At 43.3% G+C, this 18,898-nt stretch overlaps 2 protein-coding genes across 9 annotated transcripts in view; both read right to left on the bottom strand.

Annotated features, from left to right (window-relative positions):
* LOC105926766 (large neutral amino acids transporter small subunit 4) overlaps positions 1 to 1,903 on the bottom strand; it is a 29,548-nt gene extending 27,645 nt beyond the window's left edge. The window contains exon 1 of one of the 2 annotated variants that reach the window (XM_036149465.1): positions 1,710 to 1,903. The gene's annotated coding sequence lies outside the window, so the exon portion shown is untranslated. The remainder of the gene's footprint in view (positions 1 to 1,709) is intronic. The other variant, XM_012863216.3, reaches the window with a different exon arrangement.
* A 5,900-nt stretch (positions 1,904 to 7,803) lies between these two features.
* The window catches only part of LOC105926760 (unconventional myosin-Ic), a 66,405-nt gene continuing 55,310 nt past the window's right edge, over positions 7,804 to 18,898 (bottom strand). For all 7 annotated transcript variants that reach the window (XM_036149512.1, XM_036149515.1, XM_036149518.1 and 4 more), the window contains exons 16-32: positions 18,743 to 18,789; positions 18,585 to 18,665; positions 18,021 to 18,126; positions 16,051 to 16,168; positions 14,842 to 14,955; positions 14,654 to 14,730; positions 14,493 to 14,561; positions 14,300 to 14,384; positions 13,948 to 14,107; positions 12,908 to 12,991; positions 12,717 to 12,810; positions 12,580 to 12,635; positions 12,365 to 12,500; positions 12,167 to 12,237; positions 11,968 to 12,065; positions 10,176 to 10,275; positions 7,804 to 10,005 (exon numbers count right to left, since the gene is read on the bottom strand). In XM_036149512.1, the coding sequence (XP_036005405.1) occupies positions 9,979 to 10,005; positions 10,176 to 10,275; positions 11,968 to 12,065; positions 12,167 to 12,237; positions 12,365 to 12,500; positions 12,580 to 12,635; positions 12,717 to 12,810; positions 12,908 to 12,991; positions 13,948 to 14,107; positions 14,300 to 14,384; positions 14,493 to 14,561; positions 14,654 to 14,730; positions 14,842 to 14,955; positions 16,051 to 16,168; positions 18,021 to 18,126; positions 18,585 to 18,665; positions 18,743 to 18,789 (1,523 nt within the window). In that variant the 3' untranslated portion in view covers positions 7,804 to 9,978. The remainder of the gene's footprint in view (positions 10,006 to 10,175; positions 10,276 to 11,967; positions 12,066 to 12,166; positions 12,238 to 12,364; positions 12,501 to 12,579; positions 12,636 to 12,716; positions 12,811 to 12,907; positions 12,992 to 13,947; positions 14,108 to 14,299; positions 14,385 to 14,492; positions 14,562 to 14,653; positions 14,731 to 14,841; positions 14,956 to 16,050; positions 16,169 to 18,020; positions 18,127 to 18,584; positions 18,666 to 18,742; positions 18,790 to 18,898) is intronic.

Genomic DNA, 18,898 nt, shown 5'->3' with positions numbered 1-18,898 from the left:
ATGTGAAGGTAGACTACATCAGGACAACTTTTAAAATGAAGTCTTAAAGGCCAAAGCAAAGAAAAATAGAAGTAATAAAGTAACAAAAAGGGTTTTTTGGTAAAAAATAAAAATATATAAAAGTTTTATTCCTTTGTCTTTGCCCCTTTAAACAAAGATTTCCCAAACATATACTTGGATTATTTCACCCAAAAAATCAATTTCATGGTTTAAAACTGCTTAGATTTACAATAACAACCTTTGACTGAGTTTTGAGCAACTCTAAAATATTATCCTTTGTTCTACCACGGACACAAACAAGCGAAGCTTTAAACCCCGCCTTTATTCCGCCCACAGAAATATCTGATTGGCTTCCAAGTTTATTTTTTCTTCTCCTATTGGCTGCTGGGGGCACGGCTTAAAGTTGTTCATGTGAGCTTGTTACTGTGTTCCACACTGACGGGGAAAGACTGCATTAACATCTTTTACTGACAGGAAAGGCTACTTTCGCTAGCGCGTACACCTGCAATGTTGAAACAATGATTTAACGTTCTCATTTTAAAAGAATAAAGACATGCTTATATATAGGACGATTCTCAATCTCAGTAAATGTAAAAAAGGTATCACGTTGATTCGGAAAACAAAAAATAACCCACCCTTAAAGAAAAAAGGTAAGCACATTTTCCTTTTGCCACTGTGCAGAAAAAAACGTGCATGTTTAGAAAAAGAACGGAAAAAATACATGGCTGAAGGGTTTAAACGTGTTGTTTACTGACAACTGCACTGGGCGTGAATGCAGCGCGAGCTCAAGCCAGTTCGAACCGGTGCGGCGCGAGACTGCTCTGTCTAACTTGTGCACGGGTGCTGATGCTGGCGGCAGCACTGTTGTCCGCGTGTAGGTATAAATACAGCATCAGTTTAACTACTTGCACGGGAGCGGAAAGGTTCGGGTTTAATATAAAATTAGGGACATAACGTTATTAGATAACAGATTGAAAATGCTGACACGGCAGCATTTGAAGGACAATCGCATCAATTTAGTGTTTTCCGACAAAGCACTCGAGTAACAGTGCCCGGTTCTGCATATTATAAACTTACTGTTCGTCTCCTTCGGCTAGAAGCTACATTTATAGTACCACAGGCGTCATTTTGCTGGCTTTCATTTAGCCCAATTACCGCTCGGAAACAATTAAACAAAAAAACAAACAAAAAAAAAAACAGAAAGCTGGAGAGGGAGGGGGGGCTGCTGCATTGAAACTGGTCTAAACTGGACTGAAATCGTGTTCACAACAAACCCCCCTCCTCCTCCTCCTCTCCATCACGCCCTTCCTTCGCTTCCTCTGTGAAATTAACCACAACAAAAACATAGCGTTTCCGCCGAGGAGTTTTAAAGTCCAATGCACACACACAAATGACACATTTTTCTAAATCAGTTACAAAAATGTCAGTGTACAACTTCAACGTCAAATTGTACCACCACTACTAATGAGAAACAAAAGGAGAAAGACCGCAGCTATAAATGGTGACAGTCCTGAAGTTGTTAGTGTCTCAGGCTGTTGCACCTCCATTGTGAGCATAAAGCTTGCTGACATGCAGGGGAAGCGGAGCAGAGCTGGCTCCTTCTCCTCTAACCGGGCCACAGTAAGGAGACATCCTGTCCTCTTCTGTCAGCGCTCCGCTTTGTGCGCATTAGTGTCTGGAGCATCCTCGGTGAATGCGGACAGCCTCACCTGAGTGTGGGGGATGCTGGTGGGGGGGGGAACAAACGGGACAGCACCGTGGGCTGCTGTCTCGGCGGCTCCAGACGTCCCTCGCTGACAGAACGGAGGGAGCGGAGGAGCTCAGTCACCTGGGGAGGATGTCTGCTCGTCTGTCTTCTTCTGCCACTCGGTCTCTGTGATTTTTTGTGGCTCTTCTGTCTTAGCTGCCGTTTTTATATCAGATGCGGCGGCTCCCCACAAACAGCCCGGCCTTCGCATTGGTCCGCGGGTACGCCGAGATACCACCCACCACCAATCAGAGGACGCCGATATTACATATGTGCGGTGTTTCCCAATGTTCTTTTCTGTGCGGAGAAACAGTTCATTGAGTCTGTGGCTGGGTAGAGGGACAATAACAACAACTTCTTGCTATAACCTGATATAAAGGACACCAAACACATCTGACAGATGAAACAAATACGGCTGATTTTTAAACACACCAAGAATAACAATATTTCTATTTCTTTGCATTTACATACTGCAGCATACAACTGCATCCACTTCAAGACTCGTAACGAGACGGCTGTTTTGCACTAAAGTGCTTCAAAGTTCAAGAGATAATTTTTCTTATTTCAATCCTTCAAGCAAGCAAAATGTTTTTTTCCCCCTATACTTTATTCTTAGAAAACTTGTATATTAGCTGTATGTCTTCTTTGTGCTGCTGCTCATACTCCCCTCGCCTTGTGAGGTGACACCCTGTTTACATCGCTGCTTCATACCAAATGTGTAATTCCTAGAAATCAGGGTTCACATGTTCCGGCTGGAAGAAAAAAGGGGGAGACGGGGTGGGGGCGGACGGACGGAAAAAAACGCTGGAACTAAAAGGGCGACATCTAGTGGCCGCTTCAAACATGTTCTTTGCTCTGTACCAAAACCTGACAGAGTGTTCCCATCTGTTACATTATGGCAGCTTTCCAGAAACCCTCCTGTAAGCACCGAGAGCAGAAAGTACCCTGAACTCATAGTTGATGCTTATCATAAGCGCTGATGAGAAGCATGGCCTTCAGGAGAAAAGAATGTTTTGGAGCGTTCATCCAAACCATATTTATATTAGTTTTTGTTTTTTTTCAGTTTGTTACATTACAACCAAAAACAACAGTGTGTATAAACAGTATTCATCCTCCCTAATCAAGCAATCATAGCAGGGGTTCCCAAACTTTTCAGCCTGCGACCCCCAAAATAAAAGTGCCACAGACCAGTAACCTCCTTGGCAGGAGGGATTTCCCACCCACCCTTTTTTTTGGACAGGGGGGGGGGGGGGGGTAAATTATAAGAATAAAGTCAGAATATTTTGAAAATACACTTGTAAAATTATGAATAAAATAGTATTTTTATAAGAACTCTTATAAGACTGCACAAAAAAAGTGCAGCATTCCTCCTGCATTGAAATGAGGAATATTGCGGCGTGGCCGGCTAAGACAAGGGATATAGGGTGCTGAGGACGCATCGGGCTGAACGATTACACACGATGATGTTCTTTTATTGCACCATTTCACGAGCTTAATACAAAACAGGTAGTTACTTTATGAGCCGTGCATGGATACCTCAGACAGTGCATAGATCAGGGGTCACCAACCTTTTTGAGACTGAGAGCTACTCCATTGGTGTTGTATCATACGAAGGGCAACCAGTACTGACGTTTGAACTGGAGGAGTCAGAGTTCATCTTAACTTTATGTAAAATAAACCTATTTTCATGCTTTGTTATAGATATGTCATTATTAAATGCAAGCGTGAGTAAACAGGAAGAGTAACAGAATAAAATAAAGTTTTAGTTGCAGCTCATTGGCCGGTTGTGCTGTTTTTAGAACAGGCTCGTGGGCGGCACATGTGATCCTCGAGGGCTACTTGGTGCCCGTGGCCACCATGTTGGTGACCCTTGGCATAGATTACACCAAAACGACAACGTTATGACATTCAACAGAAGGTTTCTCCCCAAACTCACCCAGCTGCCATAATCCAAGCCATGTTGAACTCAGGTGAGCACACATACTAATACAAATGGAAACCACAGCCACAGGTCCACCCACAGACGCCGGTCACAGTGACGTCACGTGCGTGAACATGCACCCACAGAGAGGACAATACAATCCCAGTAGCACAAGACAAAACAATGGTCAACATTCCTTGTAGGAACATTCCTTGTAGGAATGTTGAGCATCTTGTAGAGTTATACTTTGGTATCGGTTTCACAAATAAAGAAATACAAAATATTTTTAGCACATCAGCATCAAATCATCTTGCGAACCCCAAGAGGTGTCTGACAACCCACTGGGGGGTCCCGTTCCCCACTTTGGGAACCCCTGCTTTATAGGACTACCACTCAGTTGCAACGCAGTAAGGCTGAAGTGTTTACATGCCTCTGTTAGGTTAGAAAACACCAACATCTTTGCCCATTCTTCTTTTCCAAGTATGTCGAGCTCAGGCTGATCGAATTCTCCATCCCTCCATTCAATTGGGTTTATGTCTGGAATTTGGCTGGGACATTTAAACTCATGGACATGTTTGATCTACACTGTTCTGCTGTAGCTCTGGCTGTACTGTATTCCTTCTGGCTGTACCTCGACCAACCAGGGCCATACACTAGGATCCTGTCTGTAGACTTCAGCTCTGCCTTTACCACCATCAACCCTGATATCCTCCACCAGAAGCTCACCCAGTTCACAATGTCGCCCTCCACCTGTCAGTGGATAACCACCTTCCGCAGCAGGTGAGGCTGGGTAGTGCCATCTCTCTCCTGCCCAGGAACAATCAACAACGGTGCCGTCCAGATGTGTCGTCTCTGCTCCCCTCTTCGGTCTACAGGTGCATGTCATATAATTGCTTTTTCAGTAATTCCATTCAAAAAGTGAAACTTGTCTATTACGGCGTACTGGCCATCAGCCTAATACTGTACTGAAGTGGTGATCCTTGGATGCTTTGACGCGCTAGCCGGCTGACGTTGGACCAGCTGTAGCGTGTAAAAAGTAAATCCCAAAGATCCTTTTGGATTGCAGGTTCACCAGTTTATTCATCCCAACAGGGCGGTCAGTGCACAAATCCAGTAACTCCAAAATACACGGCAACGGCATTTTTACGGACTCCGCCACCAGAGTCCATAAAGCTTAGATCCAAAAACCTGTATGCTTTTCCGGGTTCAACACCTGCCTGCCACAGACAAATGCTGCCTGCCTGCTACCTGTTGACTCTCGGCTCATGTACTTGAGCCTACAGCGCCATCTAGTGAACAAACAAAAGTATAACACATACTAGGCTCCTATATGCTGTATTTTTCAGTTCTTACACACAGACTGGTATATTTCAAGTGTTTATTTAATTAAAATTTAATGATTATAACTGGCAACTAATGAAAACCCCAGTCAGGCTTCAGAGTTCATCATAGCACTGAAACAGCTCTGGTGAAAGTCACTAATGATATTCTCATGGCCTCAGACAATGGACTTGTGTCTGTACTTGTCCTATTAGATCTCCGTACTGAATTTGATACAGTTTATCACAATATTCTACTAGAAAGACTTGAACATACTGTAAAGATTAAGGGAAAAGCATTAGGCTGGTTTAAATCTTATCTGTCGGACAGATTCCAGTTTGTTCATGTTAATAATAAATCTTCCTCAAACTCCAGGGTCACCTGTGGAGTACCACAGGGTTCTGGCCTTTGGACCAATTCTCTTTACTATATATATGCTTCCGATTGGCAAAATTAACAGACAGCATGGGATTAATTTCCACTGTTACGCTGATGACACTCATCTATATTTATCCATAAATCCTGATGAATCCAATCAATTACTTTAGCTAGTTGTTTTGATGACATCAAAAGCTGGATGACTTAAAATTTCCTACTTTTCCAGGGTGTCCTTTTTTCACCTTCGGAATATTGCCAAAATATTTTGTCAAGGAGTGATGCTGAAATTTTAGCTTCCCTTCATTGGCTCCCTTTAAAATCAAGAATAGAATTTAAAATTCTCCTTCTCACACATAAGGGCCTTAATAATCAAGCTCCATCATATATCAGAGCTCTGATTACCCCGTATGTTCCTAACAGAGCACTTCGCTCTCAGACTGCAGGTCTGCTGGTGGTTCCTAGAGTCTCTAAAAGTAGAATGGGAGGCAGATCCTTCAGCTATCAGGCTCCTCTCCTGTGGAACCAACTCCCAGTTTTGGTCCGTGAGGCAGACATCCTGTCTACTTTTAAGACGAGGCTTAAAACTTTCCTTTTTGATAAAGCTTAGAGTGGCTCATGTTGGCTCACCACTCTAACTATAGAGTGGCTCACCCTGAGCTACCTCTATAGTTATGCTGCTATAGGCTTAGGCTACTGGAGGACATCAGGGTCTATTTTTCTCACACTGCCGAGTCCTCCTACTGTTCTCCAATTTGCAATGTTTGTTATTTCTACTTTTAGTTCTCTGTCTTTTTAGTAGGTACACCTAGTCTGGCGTTCTGTTATCTGTGACATCATCCAGGGGAGGCAGATCATTTGCTGTTACCATATTGCGTAGAAAGGATTCCTGGATCAATGTATGCTTCTGTGCTTTTTGTTTGTCTCTTTTTTGCGTCTCTGCTCTGTCTTCTCTAACCCCTAGTCAGTCGAGGCAGATGACCGTTTACCCTCTGCTGGAGGTTTTCATTCCTGTTAAAAGGGAGTGTTCATGCATGCTCAGTATGAGGGATTGCTGAAAAGCCATTGACAATGCAGACGACTGTCTACTGTAGCTCTACGCTTCAGGAGGAGTGACTGCTGCTTGTCAAGACTTGATGCAATCTGCTGGGTTTCCATAGATGGGAAACCTTTTAACCAATCTGTATGATTTGATTGAATTTGACTTTGTAAAGTGCCTTGAGAGGACATGTTGTGAATTTGCACTATATAAATAATATTTGTTGTGAGAGCCCAGGTGGCTCTTCTGCATTATTAGGTCAGCCGTATCATATCTTCCTCTTCACAATACCCCATAGATTTTCTGCAGAGTTAAGGTCAGTAGAGTTTGCCGGCCGATTAAGAATACAGATACCATGGTCTTTAAACCACTACTGGTAGCGTTGGCACTATTATATATGTGCAGGTGCCAAGTATGGTTGGAAAATGAAATCTGCATCTCCATAAAGTTGGTCAGCAGCAGGGAGCATGAAGTGCTCTGAAACTTCCTGCTAGACGGCTGCATTGACCTTAGAAAACCCAGAGGACCAACACCAGCAGATGACATGGCCCCCCAAACCATCACTGACTGTGGAAACTTTACACTGGACCTCAAGCAACGTGGATCCTGTGCCTCTCCTCTCTGATTTCCAAAGGAAAGTCAAAATTAACTTTCATCAGAGAACATAACTCTGGGCTACTCAGCAGCAGTGCAGTCCTTTTTGTCTTTAGCCCAAGCGAGATGCTTCTGACGCTGTCTCTTCTTCCAGGGTCTTGACAAGGAATGCAACAACTGAAACCATGTCTTGCATACATCTGTGCGTGGTGGTTCTTGAAGCACTGGCTCCAGCTGCAGTTCACACTCTTTGGAAATCTCCCCCACATTTTCAATGGGTTTAGTTTCACAATCCACTCCAGGGTGCGCTCATCCCTGTTGCTTCCTCTTTCTTAATGTGCTTGAACAGAGCTCTGATCAGCCAGCCTCTTTAGCAATGACCTTTCGTGACTTGCCCTTGTTGTGCAAGGTGTCTATGGTCATCCTTTGGACAACTGTCAAGTCAGCAGTCTTCCCCATGATTGTGCAGCCTACAGAACTAGACTGAGAGACCATTTAAAGGCCTTTGCGGGTAGTTCATTAGCTGATTAGAATGTGGCACCAGGTGTCTTCAATACTGGACTTTTTAAAAGTGTTCTCATTTTGTGAGATACTGAATTTGGGGTTTTCATTAGTTGATGACGCCACTGTCATTGGGCTGTTCCAGGGCGATGATGAATCTGTTTACAGACAGGAGGTGGATTGGCTGGTCCACTGGTGATTTCAGAACCACCTGGAGATAAACGCGCTAAACACTGCAGAGATTATGATACTTCAGGGGACTTCAGGAGACAAAAAGAAGTAAAGAAAAAACAGCCACTCATCAGCTTGTATTAACTTTTTCAATTTATTTATTCAAATTATAAGTATTATTTAGTGTGTTGGCATAGTTATACATTAGTTGTACAGTAAGATGGGACAGAAAGCAGGAGTGTATCTGTAAATCAACAAACATTGGACTTGGTTTGAATAAAGCTTGTACACAGAGATGAGCAAAACCTCTGAAAGTCACAGAGAGGATTTCTTTTAGCAAGCGGATCTTGTGTCTGTCTAAAACAAGGCACGTGAATACAAAGTTTGCACTAAAAACCATTAAAAGCTTTTCTTCTCCTCTCTCACATAACCAAACCTCTCTACTTGAACTGCTCAGTTATAAGAGACGTCACAAACTGTACATTTATAACTCCCCACCCCCCCAAAAGAAAACAAACATGACATTCCTTACAGACACAATTACATTATATTAATCATACAGCACAGAATCAAAAGAAATCAACAAGATCTTTGGCTAATAAATGCGGCGACACAGTCCTGCTTTGGTGGGTGGTTCCACCATCCAGAACCATGATCGGATAAGGAGTGCTGTCACGGAGTGAATTTGAGGGGGGTAAAATTGAAAAGCACTTGACTGTATCTACTCTGAAAACATTTAGAGGTTCCTCTGGGAAGCTTTTCACTACTAGTCTTTGGTCTGGAAGATGTCGGAGTTGGAATGGGACAGCGCTGTTCGTGGCAGAAATGGTCCACTGGGCTTTGGCAGAAGAACCCTCTAGTTCAGAGAAGCCAAGCCAGGAATTTTTAGTGTTTCTAGACAGCAGGTTTTCTTCTTTCTTTCTTTTTTCCAGAGCAGCTAGCCTTCTAGCAGACTGCTGTGTCATTAAAATTATTCTCGCCAGACATTTGTGTCACTGATGAGCCGTATTGCTAATGTAAACAGGTATGCTAGCCTTCTTTCATAAAGCTATGCTAGCAACCGCCAGGCTTTAGCTTTTTTACAAATAGCATATCGACAAAGTGGCTTTTTAAAATGTTAATCCAAAATGTGAAATTATTCCCATCCCTCAAAAAGAAGACAACATATTAGCATCTGCTGCTTTTCCAACAAGTGTTTTTAGTCCTTGTGAGGACTTTAGCTAAGCCCAACAGAACAAAATCTAGTCTGAATTCAGGTAAATGAGCTCGTCTCTGGAAACATAGATACACCAGAAGAAAATCTGCCAGAATCATTTATTGGCAAATTTGGACATTTCAAAGTTCAAAGTCCAGCTACTTGTCCCCCATTAGACCGGTTCCGGTCTTGACAGGAAGAGTCAGAACAGACATGGAGATGAGGAGGACAGCGAGGCTGACGCTGTGGTTTAACGTTTAGTCAAAGAGTGACTTTGTGACTCTTTATCTCTTCCACTGGGTTTAAAGGTTTTCAGATTCATCAAAAACAACTGATTAAGGGTTCGGAAAATGTAATTAGCCAAAGAAAATAAAGAGGCACCTGGATCGAAGGTAAAACAAGGCTGTGCTTTATCGTGTTTTTCACCTCTCCCCTAATCACGTCTCACTTACTTTGGTCATCTTTATGCAGCATTTTCAGAAAGCTACAGTTCCGACACCAGCAGCTGTTTCTGTGTCGAAGTATTCTAGGCCTGCTGGTGAATTTCTCTTCCTCGCCACTGAACCTCTCCCTGTCTGCTCCACACGCGTTCATGCCCTGATCTGTGCACCGTCGTAACTCAACGAGAAGACGTCTTCCGCAGAAAAGCAGGGATAAAGCTGATTAGCAAGCAAAGAGGAATAAAAACAGCGACCAGCAACAAACAGGTTACTCTGATCTTCTCCAGAAACAGGACTCCTGTTCTCCTTGGTGTCTGAGTCTTGTCCCCCACTGTGTTCTTGCTCCCAAATACAGCACAATAAGCTGGCAAGGTGCAAAAAAAATGCACCTGAAATATTTGTTATTCCTTGGCCTTATACATATATTTATAAAATCTGAATATTTAAACAGCAACAGCATTAATCTCAAAAATATTATATATAAACATAAATATGTCAATTAGTTTAGCTAGATTTTTATTTTTTTTTGGTTTAGATTTTTAATTGGAAGCACAAGCCCGCAATGTAGACACAGGCAGCGTCTGGTTGGCTTAGGTAGAGCGAGGTCTGCATTCGTGTGATTGGAGGATGGGGGAGCTCGGTGGGATTCCTGCCATGTTCCGGTCAGGGTGGCCATCATCTGGAGTTCAGTCTCGGAGCCGTCTGGAAAATAAGTGAAAGATCAGTAGGATGTAAAGAAACATTCTGTAGCAACGTGTTAGGTGCTGGATGCAGCTGTAGAAAAACAGAGTGTTGTTCTTCTCTATAATCATCATCAAACTACTACGGATTTATAATGAAAGAAAGTTCATGTTGACTTTGATTTCCCTCACCACAGACAAGTGTCCGTTCTTTGCCTTTGCCACCAGCAGTTCTGATCCGGGCGTGAAGTCTATGATCCCTTCTTTCCCATGACCCGCTGTAAACTTTATACTGGAGGAGCAAAACAGATGATAGACGGAGTTACAACAGGAAACAGAGAGAGCACAGAGCCATGGACAGTTTATTTTCCCTTCCAACTACTCTGGAAACAGCCGCGCGTGCAAAACATCCGGCCCGATCCGATCACAAGTGGAGCTCACTGAAAAGTGTGAACAGAGATGGTCTGTGGTGTCATTAGAATGAACAACATTTTATTCTGGGTTTACTAAAATGTGAGAAAAATTGTCTGGTTACCCACAGTGCTTTTCACACTAGAACCAGCAACATTTAAATTCCTCCTAGAACCACTAGAGGGAGCTATGTTGACTTCTTCATGTAAACACCAATGGTTCTTATGGGGAAGTGCTTTTAGCACTGACAAATATGACATTTAGAAAAGCTGCATTCTGCTTTATTTTAGGCATTTCATTAATACTGAACAAAAGACGAGTTCACCAGCTAAAAGTTAATAAATAAAAATCATTTGGAGACTTAATCCAAAGTAAAATTTTCTGCTTTTTGGCTCAATGATTTTAAGGATTGTAGTGCATGCAAAAAAACCTACAAAGCAATTCTACTAAACTCATAAAAGTGACTCCAAACAAAGATTAAAAATATTTTCTCTAGTAAAATAAAAATATTATTATAGCAGCAGCTGATAATGTCATGATTATTATCCCATGTCTCCCATGAACAAATAACCCATGGAAACAGTCGAAGAGTTGGGACTTGTGGAGTTAGTTATATTCACTTGCATAATATTTTATATAATACACAAACACACACCCATAACACACTGTCAGAAACTTCTGTCTAATAGTGTTTGGACATATAGGCACAGTTTTGGGACTGTTAGTGTTAGGCTGAGGATGTACTCAGTGTGTCATTATTCAAAGACTGCAAACATGAAATAATATCAGGCCATAAGAGGCATGAAGTGCATAAAGACTAATCAGTCATCTTGTTTTTAATACAATATTGATCACTGACTCCATTTTCCTGGCTTTCCTTCATGCAAAAAAGCCTAACCATCACAAATCCAAAATCCTCTACACAGAAATTATGTAGTGGTAACCTTTTCTGTTTATTCTGTTGTTGTTGCACATCAGTCCAGAATCTGTAAAACTGTATCCTGTAGTGTATGTCCTACCGCAATAAATCTAAACCATATTCCTAACTACTGGGTTTTTCTGTTGGTTTACCTATAGTGTTATTTTATGAATTGTAATTATGCACTATACAATCAATAAACCAAAACAGCAAAGATTTTTATTATTTTATACAAGAACCTCATTTCCATATAGTGTAAAAAAATAAATCCCTCTGGGGGTTTCCTCTAAACAAATCCTCAATTACTTATTTAGAAAAAGTAACCCATTGGGGAGTCAGAATAGGACAATCAAATATTTATTTTCCCCCTTCCTTGGAAAAATTAACAACTCTCACAATAGTTCAATAAAAAAATATATATAAATTAACAAAATCAATTGAAGGAGGTCACATGATTGTCAAAACAACCTCAATTTAACTGAATTTATGCGGCACACTGTTGTAACTAACTGATAAGTGCATGAGGCTAAATATGGACCCCTGAGGAACCCCAAGACCGAGAAAGGCCACATTTTGATTTTCTGATGGGAACTGGATCAATTCAGGGTTGACCGAGGCTAGCTGTGAGCACCCTGTCTCTTCTCTGGCTCTTACCTGCCCTGGTTGATGTTAATGCTGTTGATTTTGTCAGCACAGATGGCGATCTTGGTCAGGGTCTCGATCACGTGGTCGCTCTGCAGAACCACATCCCCCTGGGAGTAAACAGGCACACACACACGCACAATCATTATTTTCACAGAAACCCAACAAGGACATTACTCTGGAAGCTTTTGTCCCTCGTCCTTGGTCTCACCTTTTGTTTGTTGTCCTCACTGGGCACGTGCAGAACAAACAAACCATCACTGAGAGAGCTTACCGAGATGCCTGGAGAACAAACACAGTTAAAGTGACAAGAGGGAAAGATTGTGCCAGGCTAATAAATCAGATCCTGGATCAATTAGTTAAATTCATCTATTGCTCAGATTCATTTCTCTGCTTGTTAATCTGGGACCTTTCAGGGCTCCGTAGTCGATGCGCTGCTTGAGTTTGCCCTCCTCGACGATGATGGCGCTGTTGGCAGTGAGCAGCAGCTGCCGGGACCGAGGCTTGTAGCCCTTCCTGTCATACTTGGTGACTGGCACTGCGTACTGTGGTTAGAGAGGACTCCCATCAGCATGCTGCTGAAGCACAACGCTCAGACAACAGTCTGCACAGGGCTTCACTAACCTTCATCTTCTCACTGCCCAGAGCTTGTATTGCTTTGGGGTTGATGTCCTCGCCATCTGAGCAGAAACAGAAAAGGCAGAGTCATTTTAAAGCCCGACCCTATAAAGACCGGTATGCTCCGTGGGAGGAAGTCTTACTGAGCCTCGTGCCGACAAACAGCTTGGGAACGCTCTGAGGGTAGTTGTCCTTCTTGTCCTTGAAGATATCGCTGGCGATCATTTTCTGCTCCATCTATGCAGACCAGGGTTCACAGCCAAGCGGATTAAGAGAGCAGCAGACACTTAACACAGACTCAGAAGAGCAGGTGCTGACCGCTGACAGTTCTCACCTGATGCTTCCACTCAGAGTCGATCTTCTTGCAGTAACTCCACACCATGTTCTGCATGCACATCTTGCGTAAAAGTTCTGATGCCTGAAGGCAGACAGAGTTTTTTTTTACTATTGGGCTAATGTCTAAAACGTTCAGAGCCTCGCTAATGTAAACAACCCCTTAAACTTTACATTTTGTCACATTACAGCCACAAACTTTACTCAACCTTATTAAGGCTCTATGTGACACACCAACACACAGCAGTCCACACTATAATAGTGAACTGGAAGGAAATGGAGAGATGATCTTAAAATGTTTTACAAACAACTTTACAAAGCATGGCATGCCCCACAGAGTCCATACTTTACAGAACCTGTTTTGCTGCAGTAAGATTATATTTCTAAAATCTTTGCCCATTTACAAACTGGTTTCTTTTTTCCCAATTTCTGCTTACAGCATAGCTCTGGCTCATTCAGGCTGGATGGAACATGGCGGTCAGGTCTCATCACACTTTTTAGGTTTGGGCTTTGACTGGACCATCCTAACACATGAAGATGCTTTGATCTAAAATAGGGCTACTTCATTGGTGTTGTGTCATACAAAGGGCTACCAGTACTGACCTTTGAACTCCAAGAGTCAGAGTTCACCCTAACCTTATGTACAATAAACATACTTTTCATGCTTTGTTATAGATATTGTCATTTTTAAATCTATATGAATGCAAGTGTGACTAAACAGGAAGACTATTGGGATAAAATAAAGTTTTAGATGCAGCTCTACCATAAAGGCCATATTTCTGGAGTGCATGACAGATTCTTCCATGTGAGCTGTAGCTCCTCCAGAGGTATCACACACTACTTTATACAAACCAATCAAATATCCTAAAGTTAGTGGCTGTAACACCACACAACGTGGAAAAAAGGATGTAAGGATGTTTGCAAGGCACTGTATCTAATTTACCAGACTTACACCAGTTTTCCTTTTCTAGATTTGCAGGTTATTGCATATGTGTGATATCTATTAAGAATGTCTGTAACTAAACAAATGCAGATTCCCACCTCAGTCAGCGCAGCCGGAGGTGTCGGCCAGCTCTTATCAAGTACGTTCTTGGGAAGGTTCCTGTGCAGATTCATGAGGAAGGAGTAGCGCACATAGTCCAGGAAATACTCGTTCTCTGGACAGCGCTCTTTGTGGCGGTAGATGAAGCCTTTGATAAACCTGCAGAGAATAAGGTAACAACTTTAAAAGGTCTAAATCAGTCCCTATAACAACATAGTCAATAAAATCTGAAAACCAGGAGTCATCTGCATCCTGCGGGTTTACTTGATAATCTACCCTGATGTCTATTCCTTACAGCCCAATTAGATATTGACACATAACTGCTTCCTGACATGCTTTATTGTCTCAAACCTGCGTATAGTATTAGCTGCCTGTCGCCTGCGCTGGGCCTTCCTCCTCGCCAGGATGCCCCTCCACCACGCCTGGATTGCAATGGCTGGTTGGGACAGAAAAGGCAGTTCATTGGACCGATGCCATTAAACTGTCACACTTAGTCCAAAGTGCTGGATGCACAGAAGACATGTGGAAACAGGAACTTCCTCACCTGAGGTCCTTAGTTTTTGGAATTTGGTCTTCTGGCAGTAGCCTTTCCATCCCGCCTGTAGCTTGGTGGCTGTCAGGTAGAAAAGAGATTTAAGAATAAAATGATGTAAAAGAGGTGCTGAAAATGTTCATCTGACTCTTGACCGAACCCCCGACTCTTACCAAGGCCATGTTTCCTGGTCTCCAGTGCATCCTCAGTGGCAAACAAAGTCTTGGGGAAGCGGATGAAGATTTTGGATCTGTACAGTTCAGAGGCAGAAACCTGCATTATTCTGCATTAAGAGCCCGGCTCACTAACCGTAGCGTATCTGACTCTGCACCTTTGTCCTACAGACTTCTGGGTAGCTCACCTGCCCAGCTTGTACTCCTCAGGCTTGTATCCCAGGTGTTTGACCAGTGTGGACACGCCATCAGACAGCTTTCCATTCCAGTTAGGCCAGGTCTCTGGGCAAAGGGACTTGTACCTAAACACACACATAAATACCAGCATGCGTGTTTAGACATGGATCTTAAAGAACATCCTAGGAGTAACGGTAATGGTTCAGATAATATCCATCTCCACAGATAGATATTATCTTTTGTTTGCCCTTTGCCAAAAAAAAAACATGTAGGGGAAACAGCAAACACATGGAAGAAGGAGTTTTGGTCTGATGAAACCAAAGCCGAACCTTTTGGACTACACGCAAAATGCTGTGTGTGGTGAGACACCAATACTGCACCTCACTTTGAGGCAGTGAAACACAGAAGGAGTAGCATCATGCTGTGGTGTGGGGCTCTGAAATTAGCCAGAGTAAATCAATCCTGCACACTGACCTTTCTGCAGGTAGGACAGTAGGACAGGTGCTGATTTATCCTCGGCTCAGACCCCACTGACCAGCAGTTGCTAAGAGTCTCTTCATTACAAACACCTGAGTGAAGTTGGCCCCCCCCTCCCTCTTCAAATCAGACGAAATTGGTGTCAAACGTTTGTGCTACGTTTGTGCTGGTTTGTGCAGCAAAAATTTTCGTTTGTGCCGCTATCATTTTAAAGATGTAAACAAATGTTTTTAGAGGTCATCAAAGGTCAACCAGTCCCCCCACCTTCTTCAAATTAGACGAAATTGGTGTCAATCAACTCGACTCCGTTTGTGCAGCAAAAATTTTCGTTTGTGCCGCTTTGGTTTTGAAGATATTAATGAAAAGGTAAAGGTCAAAAGGTCAACCAGCCCCCCCACCTTCTTCAAATTAGACAAAATTGGTGTCAAACGTTTGTGCTGGTTTGTGCAGCAAAAATTTTCGTTTGTGCCGCTATCATTTTTTTACAGGTTAAAATTAAATTATTGTTATTCATAGGTTAGCAACTTATAATTTGTATGAAATTCACATTTTCAGCATGAACAGATGTTTACTGACCTTTGATGACCTCTAAAAACTTTTATTTATATCTTTAAAATGATAGCGGCACAAACGAACATTTTTGCTGCACAAACCAGCACAAACGGTTGGCACCAATTTCGTCTGATTTGAAGAGGGTGGGGGGGCCAACTTCACTCGGGTATAACAAACAAGCGTCTGATCACCTCTGTAGGAAGGTCTCGTAGCGCCGTCGGTAAGCGAAGCCGGCCCTCCTCACCCTCAGGTTCTCCATCAGTCCCAGATACTTGACCTGGTGACGGATCAGCACCTCGTCAAACCGCACTGTGACAAACGAGAGAGAGAGAGAGAGAAGGGGGCGTTCAGAGACACATCACACTGACAGAGATGGATGGGCCAGCTGGACGACACCAAGCAGGGAGAACACCTAAATGGTTAGCGGCAGTAGGAGTAACCGAGGACAGAGGGACAGTGTGGCGCCAACAAAGGGCCGAGTGTGGAGAAAAACAAAGGCTGGCCCGATGTGCTGACGACCACACAGAACCTTAAACAGCCACCACTGATGCAGCAGAAAAACAGCCTGTCTGGGTCGGTACCGGTAAGACCGTCAGGTCCGAGGGGAACAGATCTGCTTCAATGGCGTTTACACCACCTGTTCCTAAAAACTCACAAGATATGGAAACAACCTTCAATAAAGGATTTCAGTACCGCTGGTTTTCTAATCTCAATATTAAATAACAAAATGGTGTAATTCAGGTTCTACAATGGTGGAATGGCAACAAGCGTTGTGTAAAAACTGGCTAGATGTAAAGATGCACAGAGGAATCATCTGGTGACCAAAATCAGACAATTTTCCCCTGGATCGGCCCTGAGTGCTGACCGGCCGATCGGAAAGCCAAAAATGTGATCTTTCTGTGTGATCTGCGACAGCAGCACACCTACACCACTAGGGCAGGAAGAAGACATCATTCTTCTGCATGGCTGCTGTTTCTAAGTGAAGAACACCTAAAAGGTTCATCAGCAAGCAACGGTACAAGCAGCACATGATGGATGGCTGTGGAAACAAAGGGGCGTGGCCTACGCATCGCCGCATTCACCTGGGTAAGACGAGTGGGATCTCCACCAGTGGAAACCCCACACACAGCGCTGAGCTTTGTGTCACGGTACTCATTCAGGTCCAGTGCTTCAAGCCAGGTTGTTGTCCTTTATCCCCAGCATGAAATCATCTACATCACAATCTGCTAATCGACATATTTCTCAGCTCACAGGAACACTGGATAATACCATGTCTCCGTCCTGTGGCGTAACGTGATGGGTCGACTCAAAACCCTCTCCTTGAAGTCCAGAACTTTCATTTCATTACTCGTAACAAACGTGTAATGAAAGGTGGATCTGAAAGGGGCTAACGTTAAGCCATTTCCTGTAACGGTGAGGTGTTTGAACAATAAAAGAAGAAGAAGCTGAGTAATAAGACACTACTTCAGAGTAAACAAACTACGGCTTTTAGTGATAGAGTGCAGGAGAGCGAGAGAGAGCAAAGCGTTCATCAAAATGCCATCTGGGGATATTTAAGTGTAGCTTTTAAAGCCTTGGAGTTAAGCTCTTCATGCTTAAGGAAAGGAGAGGCTTCTGTTTCAGTTACTTTAGCCACGCTAACCAGGCTTTTAGCTAATACTAAAGTCTATAATGTGACCCCTATAGTGACTTTACATGTTTATCTTTGTTTATCTAAAAGGAGTAAACCTTTTACTGGGACTGACCTGAAACTTAGCAGCTCAACGTTGCCTTTGCTCCTACTGGAAATAATACATGACTTTTTTTTTAATATATTCCTATTTTATAGTTCTTCAAGAGAAATCTGTGGACGGCTACGGTGAGACCAGCCGAGAAATTGGCCACAAAATCCTGATCGGTGCATCGCTGAATAAACGACTAATCGGACGTAACGACAACGATGCAGGGCTTTTATTTTATAAATTTATGCAGCCAACTACAAATACAATTCCACTTTCACATTACACATCCATACGAAATAGGCAAACAGAAAGGTGACCGCAATTTCAATACCCTCAAGAAAATAGAGGGGAATTCAATTTAGAGCAGAGCATCAACTTAAATACATGGGCTCACCACATTCCACATCAGTAAGAACAAAAAGAAAAAGTGAACACCTTACCTGCCTGCTTGGAGTCATTGGGCTTGATGCAGCGGACATACGAGGGCTCCTTAGACATGAGGATCTCCATGAGTTTCGCCAGACTGGCTTTGAACTGGGTGGCTGCCTGAAGGGGCAGACACAGACGAGTCAGAAAAAAAAAAGAATCAAGGTTGTTGGGACGCGGTTCAGCAAGAGCGGGGAGCAACAAAGAGCCGAGCAGCGGGTCAGATCCTGATGACAGAGGCAACGAGCAGAAGAGAACCACGTTAGCACAGCGCTGGTTGATGTGAACACTGGGCCCAGTGTGGAGGAGCGGGACGCTAACTTACCAGCCTGTGACAGTGCCCTGCGTCGCTCTGTGTGTGTGTGTGTGTGTGTGTGTGTGTGTGTGTGTGTGTGTGTGTGTGTGTTGGGCATTCCTCAGTGAGAGGGCAGCTGCAGAGAATCCCCATCAGACAGCCCACTCAGCATGGGACAGATAAACAACGGCGCTGTTTATTGCGCTGTGGGAAACTATGCTGTGAAAAGCGCGGAGCGGGTTTTTTAAGAGTGGAGACAAACACGGGGTGGAGGACAGCTCACCGTGTCGGGACGTTTCTTGTCGCTCAGCTCGTCTCGGTCGAAACACTGCGTCAGGATCTTGTTCTCGGACATGCACATAACCTGAAGACACAAACACACGCTGACCTGTAAAAAGCTGCAGTGAAAGGCGTCGTTCTTCGAGTCAAACTGTATCTCACCTCTTTTAAATTCCTGAAGAGGAGGTCGTTGTTTTTGTCCAGAAATCCTGAATGAGAAAAGGCAAACTTTCATTCCTCTGACCATGAAGCAACAGATCTCTCTCTTTCTCTCGGCAGGAGGTACCACTGTGCAGTCAGATGCTGATGGGGTTTGCT

The sequence above is a fragment of the Fundulus heteroclitus genome, chromosome 18 (genome assembly GCF_011125445.2).
Source record: "Fundulus heteroclitus isolate FHET01 chromosome 18, MU-UCD_Fhet_4.1, whole genome shotgun sequence".
Lineage (NCBI taxonomy): Eukaryota > Metazoa > Chordata > Actinopteri > Cyprinodontiformes > Fundulidae > Fundulus > Fundulus heteroclitus.
The sequence above is the reverse complement of the archived record's forward strand: the minus strand, read 5'-3'. Positions and strand labels throughout refer to the sequence as shown.